Genomic DNA, 9,060 nt, shown 5'->3' with positions numbered 1-9,060 from the left:
GTGGGGGTTACTTGCTCAAGAATGGAAGAGACATCTAGTGGTCTTTTCCAGTGTGTGACCCCCCACCGACTCCCCCATTTCCTCCACCAAAGCCACCCCCATCCTGCCCACACCAAATACAACGCTCTGCATATACAGCAGCCAAGTCCACCCCGGAGAGAACACATTTTTTTTTAAAAAAGTCCTATGCCAGTATGTTTTTTCAACAATGTGCTCTTTTCCCCAATTAATCCGACTAAAGGGAAATCAGAAAAACACTAAAATTTGTCACGCCGTTTGGGATCAGCGCCTATCCAACTCTGCATTCAACGGAAACACCTCACATGATAGGCTTTAAGGCACTCAACTAGGTCTCTCCCCCATACTTACCCTTGCTCCTCTCCCACCGTCGTCCAGCTTGGACACTACACTCCTCTGCCACCAACCTGCTCACTGTACCTCATCGGATAACGACCACGCTTTTCTCTCACACCTTTCCTTCCCCCTCTCCCCATATTCAATACCGTTCTCGAAACCACATCGTCTCCGGGAAGTCTTCTCCGATTAACTTCTTATTCTCTGAAATGTTTATCTGTCAATTGAATGTCTCCACTGGGCTGCTCCGCCTCCCAACCTATTCACGCCTTAGCATCGGCCACTAAGGGATGAGGCACAATCTTTGTATTTCTAGTTGGCTTATTCACTTGTTTCGCTTGCACGTATTCTCTCGTTATTGACCTGTAATGTTTCTAAATGTCTCCCGCCTCTGGCATTGGACTGTAAGCTCGGGCAGAGGAGGGATGCATCTTTAACATCAGTGGTATGTTTCCCTGGTGCCTAGTTAAGCATTCTGTGTAGGGTAGACACAGTAAATACTGAGAAACTGATACGGAAAAAGATGAGAGTTGCCCAGATGGCTCTACTAATAATAACGATGGCATTTGTTAAGTGTTTACTATGTGCCAGGCACTGTACTAAGCGCTGGGGTGGATACAAGCAAATCGGGGTGGACACAGTCCCCGTCCCATGTGGGGCGCATGGTCTCAACCCCCATTTTAGGGATCTGAGGCCCAGAGAAGTGAAACGACTTGCCCAAAGTCACGCAGCAGACAAGGAGCTGGGATGAGAACCCATGACCTTCTGACTCCAAGGCCCAGGCTCTAACCACTACGCCATGCTGTTCTCTAACCATGACCATGTCAGTATGACCCCGTCCAAGGAAGTTTGGGAAAGTGCATGATGAAGTGTGAGAATCAGAGCAGAAAATGAAATTTTCTTTTGGAAAAGTGATCTCCTCTGCCAGTGCCCATCCCATGTGAAGGTCTAATAAAATATCAACACAGAGGTCAAAATTGGTGACGTGACTACTGGTTGGTTTTATTTTGGAAAAAGCCCGCCCAAGGCCTAATCCTTTTAGAAACAAACAAAAAACTTCTTAGTTTTTCATTTTTGAAATTTAAACTTCCTAGAATTTGGGGGTCAACCGATTCAGCTTCTACTAACTTCCCGGGAGTTCTGAGAACAAAAGGGTCAGAGTTAGAATTTGTCGTTTGGATTTGGACACTGAAGAAATGAGCATCAGAGAGAAGGCCCATCTTAGTCTATATTCGATAATACAATTAGGCGATCGTAAGGAGGAGCTTCCTCCTCCCGTCCGTAACACACACAAATTGGCCATATCTCAAAATAAAAATGTATTGGTGTGGGAAAACACAGTTTAACCAGTAAGGCATCCTATCGTGGAGGTGGGCGTGAGGGGCAACTGCATCAGGAGTCGGTCACGTTCTCGTCCCGTTTCGGACGGGCTTTACTTGATGTCGCACAGGAGGGCTACGCCCCTGAGGATCCAGTGATCTGGGGTCAGGACCGTTCTCAAATACACCACCGTGACGAAAGTTAGGTCGGTCCTCCTCGGTTTCTTGTAGACAGGGCACACGTACAGCCTGGGATCTTTGGGAGCGGTAGAATTGATAGCATAGATGTGAAGCACGGGGAGCTGGGTGAAGAGAACCTTGGGGGTGGATTCGCTGAGTTTACTATTACGTCGGTCCCAGGCTGCTCCATCCAAATACAGCCCATAAATGTACACCCCTTCCTGGGACGACAAAGACATAGGAGACAGAGATTATTTTAAAACGATTAAGCAATGGGAAATGAGCACCTACTATTCATTCATTCAAACGTATCTATTGAGCGCTTACTGTGTGCAAAGCACTGTACTTAGAGTCTGGGAGAGTACGATTCTCATTACTCCATTACTACCATGAGTCTTCTCACCTTCAAAGCCTTACTGAAGGTCTGTCTCCTCCCAGAAGCCTTCCCTGACGAAGTCCTCCTTTCCTCTTCTCTCACCCCCTTCGGCTTCTCCCTGACTGGCTCCCTTTATTCATCCCCCCGTCCCAGCTCCGCGGCACTTACGGCCGTATCTGCAATTTATTTATTTATATTAATGTCCGTCTCCCCCTCTAGACGGTAAGCTCCTTGTTGGCCGGGAACGGGTCTGTTTAGTGCTACGTGGTACTCTCCCAAGCACTTAGTACGCTGCTCTGCCCACAGTAAGCGCTCGGTAAATACGACGGATGGACTGAGTGACTACTACAGCTCAGGAGCCCTCAGACCTCAGAAAACACAAACTCACGTGGGCAGGGAATGCATCTCTTACGTTCTTCTACTGTACTCTCCCAGGCGCTTAGGACAGTGCTCTGCACACCGTAAGTGCTCAATAAACATGATTGATTGTTATGATCTATAGATCTCTCTAGACTGTAAGCTCATAACGGGCAGGGAACGTGCCCGCTAATTCTGTTGTATTGTACTCTCCCAAGCGCTTAGTGGCCTGCACATAGTAAGCGCTCAATAAATATCATCGATTGCTAGTAAGCGCTCAATAAATACCATTGATTGATTATAAACAACCCGGAGGCAGAGCTCATTTGAGAAATGATGGGGCTGATTCTTCCCTTGCTATGCGGAAGGGTGGGCAGGCTGCCACAGGGGATGGGCCCACGTCTGAGGGTGAGGAGAACCGCCCCTTCTCCTGTGCTACGGGCATTAGAGTAAGGCACAGCCTGGCCTACCCTGAAGCGGGCACGACTAAAGAAGGAGTTACCACCTCTAATCCTTCCTACGTAAGGAAGGGGCAGCACTGTTGTAGGTGAAGGAATATTCACGGAGAGGTTTTCCTGACTCCCAATTTCACGGAGTCTCTGGAGAGAGAAGTCTAGGCTTCGGAATGGGGCTCGGCGGTATTCACAAACGACGCCCCACCCTATACCTACCGCGGGGGCCGACGAGATCTCTTCCTTGGTCTGCTTCAACACTTCGTTGTGGATAGTCACCGAATCCAGGGCCCAGCCTTTATGGGCTCGTGTCACTTCCTGTCTCATTGCCGTAAGGAATCCTGAAAGAGGCAGGATTCGGAAAGTTTCAGTGAGAAGCAGCATGACCCAGTGGAGAGAGCACGGGCCTGGGAGTCATGGGTTCTGATCCTGGCTCCGCCACTTGTCTGCTGTGAGACCTTGGGCAAGTCACTTCACTCTCAGTTCCCTCATCTGTAAAATGGGGATCGAGACTGGGAGCCCCCTGTGGGACAGGGACTGTGTCCAACCCGATTTGCTTGAATCCACCCCGGCACTTAGTACAGTGCCTGGCACATTGTAAGCACTTAATACCCTTAATATTATTATTATTATTGTTAATAAGTCATCTGAGTTAAGCGAGCACGCTTTTGGCCATGGACAAGGCTGCTGCTGACTCTTGTTAGGGATTTTATCTGGCAAAATCCCTCTGGAGTTCCGGGAGTCAGAAAGCTCATGGGTTCTAATCCCGGCTCCGCCACTGTTTAACCTGCAGCTGTCTGTAGAAGTCTCCGGGCTGGACCTGCTACAGACATCACATCCAGCCTGTGGCTCCGTTTCATTAGCAGCACCTATGAGTCATACTTAACATCAGATGGCAGACATGAACATCAATAATGATGCCCCGGAGGGCAGTCCACCTCCTGGCACAAATCCCACCTCGGCTTCACTCGCCTGGGCTCCAGAATATCCAAACCACTTTTGGAACGATGAATGAAACGGGGGAACCGTGGGCAAAGTGGATGGAGAAGCCTAGGGCCCGGAGAAGCACAGTTTAAGTTAGGAGGCCTTGGCGACGACGACTGGGAAATAAAATGAGGATACTGGCTGCTTGGGCGGTTAGCAATCGGAGGAGTGGGTGAAGCTGAGCCAAAATGGCATGCAGTGCAGAGCTACGAAATGTAATAGATCCCCGAACGGCAGCCAAACATTTTAGCCTATAAAATCTGATCAAAAATTTTGACTGCTACCCAGAGGACTGAACCCTCAGACACGGATGAAAAATCACCCCATATTATGAATGTAAAAGCCCCGTCACTTTCCAAAAGGGGGCTCTCTCCAACTGAGAGCGGGCCCTCCTGCCGCTCAATAGTGCTTTCTGCTCTTTTGTGCTTCTAGATTTTACTCTGTGCTTCCCCAGGATCCCCACTCCTTCCTGGAATTTTACGCCTCGATTATCGGTGGCCTAGATGATGGGATTTGTGACCGGATGGTGGGGAGGCGGGCGGAGGTGGCTTCAGATGACCGGCAAAGTAAGTGACCGCCTCGGTGGTGAAAGGTTGGGATGAGTTTGCTTCCTGAACCCTCCCAACGTGGCTGCCGTTTGGCACATTGAAGATGGCACCCACAGCAGAGCTCTAGGAGCTTACAATCTGGTGAGCAGCTTACAGTCTAGTGGTATCTCAGCTTCACTCTATACCACACATCGCTGCACCGATTTGTCTTCCTGAAGCACGGCTCAAGATACATCTCTCTGATCCTCAAAATCCTCTCATGGCTCCTCAAGGCCCACTGCATCAGGCCCAACCCTGCTCCCGCTATTACCCGACCTTGGAACTCCCTCCCTCCTCAAATCCGACAGACCACGGTCCTCCCCATCCCCAAGGCCTACCTCCCCATCAGCTCTCAAGGCATACGCAACCTCCAGCCATCTCTAACGTGCCTATACTCTTTCGTACCTATCCTCAACACTTAGGCATTGTCATTTATTCAAATGTACTTTCAATGGTTTATTTTGATTTTACTCTGTCATTAGCTGGTGCTTGGCTGCCCTTTAGAGAGTAAGCATCTTGTGGACCAGCATTGTGTAGCTTGCTGCTTCTGTAATAATAATAACGATCGTGGTATTTGTTAAGCGCTTATTATGTGCCGGGCACTGTACAAAGCACCGGGGTGGATATAAGCAAATCGGGTTGGACATAGCCCCAAGTGGCTCCCAGTCTTAATCCCCATTTTACAGGCGAGGGAACTGAGGTCCAGAGAAGTGAAGTGACTTGTCCAAGGTCACAGGGCAGACAAGTGGCAGATTAGAACCCAGGTCTTTCTGACTCCCAGGTCTCTGTTCTATCCACTAAGACCACGTCCAAACAATTAAGGGGCTTGCATCCTACAGGTGCCCAACAAACTCCTACTACAACTATTATAACTACTAGTATTATGTGGGTGGATGGGGTGGGGGGCAGAGGGGAGCAAGACATTCTGAAGATTGCTCTGCCTTCAAAGACAAACTCCAATGGAACATCGAGAGCCCAGGCTGTATGTAAGCATTTGATAATTTCAGGCAGCAAGTAGGGGACTTGAGGTAGAGAAGACAAGATAAAAGGATCAGAGCAGGAGTAGAGTCCCATTGGGTGACAGCTTTTTTGCAATAATGATATACAACTGCTTTCTGGATTGATGATGATGGTACCGTCTGATAGAGTAAAGCGATTTTTAGTTTCCACCCTTCTTGACGTCTGAAAACTACAGCAGAGGGCAGGCTATGGTGGAGGGGAGGCTACACTTGTAAACGGTGTGAAAAAGGAAATTCTAGTCTTCCATCATAGATCTACCCATGGGTGGCAAAACTGTCAGCAGGAGTAGCTTTGAATAAGAAATTGAATTTCCTATCAGATTGTGTTTAGGAAACTAGGAAACTTTTCTTTCAAATAGGAATGTTTAAATGAGGAGGGGAAATTACCGTGTGAAAATTATGATTACATGGCTTCAACGCTTTAATTTGTGGGGATTTTCATCGGAAGGTCCATAAATGCATATTATAAAAGGCATAGAAATATAAGTATAAATTAAAAAGGTATATGAAAGTGCATAATTATACATTTGGTTTGACTGAGTGTTTTGGTGAAAACATTGATGGGGGCGATTAGGGAACACTGTTCCTGTCATGTGCAATTAATGCGATTTAATGAATGAATGAATGAATATTGGGCAATCTGGGGTTGGAAGAAACAGTGTAGCACACGTGTGTAGCAACGGACATGGTCCGAGGACTAAGACGGGCAGCGGAACCCCTTGCTAGGACAGAGCGAACTATACTTTCATCCATTTTTAACTGCAGCATTACAAGAACTTGACATTACTTCACAGATATTAATATAGTTTAAAATACCTCTTACGGATGACCATTCCTTGTGGAACATACCTTGGGGATTGAAGAAACCAGTCATCCAAAACACATTTGGCCTCCCTTCAAATATCCAGGTAGAGAACTGGGTGTTTCTTTCCAAAAGCTCAGTAAACCAGAATCCAAGTGTCGAAGAATCCCAGGAGACTCTTTTCCACAGCTGAGGTATTCGGGCATCGTACATATTGTCCAGGGCATCTCTCAAATTCTGAAGAAGTTAAAACCACAAAACGTTGAGTCTGACGAAAACCCCGTGTCGTGCGAGGGAGAATTTTGGTTATCGAAGGCTCACCTCACTCATGATAATAGTTCCTTCGATGGCTAATTTAAGATCACTCAGGCTGCTTCGAAGTATTGTAATGACCCTTTGCATTCGGTCAATTTCTTGGCGAAGAAATATGTTCATGGAATTCAGAGGTCCCATCTTCACTAACCGAGCTTTTACCTAAAAATACAGGGCACAGATGCTATTCTGCTACTTTCATCGATTCAGACTTTTTCCATCCTTAATTTCTCTTTCTTCAATAAAGATGTTCATATGCTTTCTCACCCTTAACGGTTATGGTCGTGGTAGTTGTTAAGTGCTTACTATGTTCCAAGCAAAGTACCGAGCAAGAGACAGACACAGTCCCTGGTCCCACAGTCTAAGTGGGGAGGGAAAGCAGGGATTTCATCCCTAATTTTACAGAAGATAAAACAGGGTCACAGAGAAGTTGAGTGACTTGCCCAGGGTCACGCAGCAGGAAAGTGGTAGAGTCAGAATTAGAACCCAGGTCCTCGGACTCCAAACTATGGTTCTCTTCACTAGGCCACGCTGCATCTCACTTCTCATACGTCTTCCTTCCCCTACAGCTCCACCCGGTAGACTCTTCTTACTTCACATTTCAGACAGCACCCCAGGCTTTCCATTCTTTCATCTGTGACATTGCCCAAATAATCTGGGTCCCGCAAACGAACACTATTATTCTGATAACGGTTGATTCCTCTCTCTCCTGATTGAGCTCAGTTGTTAAATGGAAATGTGTTTTTTGAAACCCGAAATGAGGGACTGTACCTTCTCTCCCAAATGGGGAACTTTTTACTGTCAGTTGGTTCTTTGCACTGTAACATTTCCAAGAACAAAAGTTTTGATTCTTGTTCGCATTATTCTCACAGAACAGGTTAATCAGAAGGTTATGTGCAAATGTTTGCTGAATCTTAACTTCTTAGAATAGATGACAATTAGCTTCCCAAATGTATTTATGAACATATCTGACCTCAGCTGGGTGGCATAAAGTGGAGCAATTTCTGTTCTGATCAATTAAAATGCTTATCTTTGAAGCAAAACCACTAGGCAACTAGCATCTATTCCTTTGGGGCATTAGTCACTGGAGATATTGAAGAGCTCACCATAAAAGCCTTTAGATACATGAGCATTAAAGTCCAACAATTATAGAAAAAAATTCAATAAATAAAAGAATTTCAGCTACACTGACAGATATTCAAAGAAATGTCTGAGTGCAAATGCTGGCAGCAGACCATGCCCTGAAGGTCAACAGTCTTGAGCTCTCTGCTGGCTATTTCCCAGAAAAGACAGAGGAGATTTTGGTATGTGGGGAGAAAGTTAAAAAAAAAAGTCTTAGAATTAGACCTGGAGCTCTCTGCTGGCTATTTCCCAGACAAGACAGAAGAGATTTTGGTATGCGAGGAGAAACTTAAAAAATCCTAGAAGAGACCGGAGAGATCAGAGATCAGTAGTTTAGCATTCTTTAAATTCTACCCCGGGAGATTTTAATGGTTGGGCTAAGATTTCTGGTGGTCCTGCTTGTTTTCTTTCACTATTCTCCATGGTCTGTGTGGTTCCCCGTCCCCACTGTTAAACCATTCCTGCACAGGGCAATTTGGTCAATCGTGGCAGGTGGGTAAGAAGGAATCCAAAACAGAAAAATCAAGGAGCAACAACCTTATGGGTAGCAATAATAGTGACAGTAACCATATGATTTTATATAGAAAAATAGTCTGAAATTATAGTGCACGCTTGTGTAGTCATAAGCTACTTGGGTGTGAATTGTAATCCAATTGGCTTTTTAGTTTTCTTGACTATTTCATACGCTTGGAAGGGGCCATTTGGAGATTTCTATTGGAAATCCCTGATATAGTTTCTCTTCTTGTATTTAAGAGTTCTTTTTAAAGAGCTTAGAGATTGTCAATTTTTTCCCTCATGTCTACCACTATTATTTAAACCCATTTCTTCTTATTCTTCCCTGTCATTAGTAAAGATACAGAAACAGATAGCCATGCCCCTCCTCCTCTCCTAAGTTCTTGAAGATTGGTGCTGATATTCTATGATTTCCTATTTTCCAGCCCTTTAATCAATGTTCACTGCTTCCTGCTTTAGTTCCAGATTCTAGCCCAAGGCAGAATCTCTTCCATTTGGTCTGGGCAATGGCCAGGACAGCAGAAGAGCCCAGGCCTGGGAGTCAGAGGACCTGGGTTCTAATCCTGACTCTCCCACTTGTCTGTTGTGTGACCTTGGGCAAGTCACTTCACTTCTCTGAACCTCAGTTCCCTCATCTATAAAATGTGGATTAAGACTGTGAGCCCCATGTAGGATAGGGACTT

At 46.1% G+C, this 9,060-nt stretch overlaps 1 protein-coding gene across 3 annotated transcripts in view; it reads right to left on the bottom strand.

The window, feature by feature from the left end:
• Window positions 1–1,331: 1,331 nt before the first annotated feature.
• The window catches only part of DNAH8 (dynein axonemal heavy chain 8), a 168,971-nt gene continuing 161,242 nt past the window's right edge, over window positions 1,332–9,060 (bottom strand). For all 3 annotated transcript variants that reach the window (XM_029047258.2, XM_029047260.2, XM_029047259.2), the window contains 4 exons: window positions 6,752–6,904; window positions 6,478–6,667; window positions 3,258–3,379; window positions 1,332–2,074 (listed from right to left, as the gene is read on the bottom strand). In XM_029047258.2, coding sequence (XP_028903091.1) covers window positions 1,787–2,074; window positions 3,258–3,379; window positions 6,478–6,667; window positions 6,752–6,904 — 753 coding nt within the window. In that variant the 3' untranslated portion in view covers window positions 1,332–1,786. The remainder of the gene's footprint in view (window positions 2,075–3,257; window positions 3,380–6,477; window positions 6,668–6,751; window positions 6,905–9,060) is intronic.

Source organism: Ornithorhynchus anatinus, chromosome 19, assembly GCF_004115215.2.
Source record: "Ornithorhynchus anatinus isolate Pmale09 chromosome 19, mOrnAna1.pri.v4, whole genome shotgun sequence".
In the NCBI taxonomy this organism is placed as follows: domain Eukaryota; kingdom Metazoa; phylum Chordata; class Mammalia; order Monotremata; family Ornithorhynchidae; genus Ornithorhynchus; species Ornithorhynchus anatinus.
This window is presented reverse-complemented; position numbering and strand designations above follow the sequence as displayed.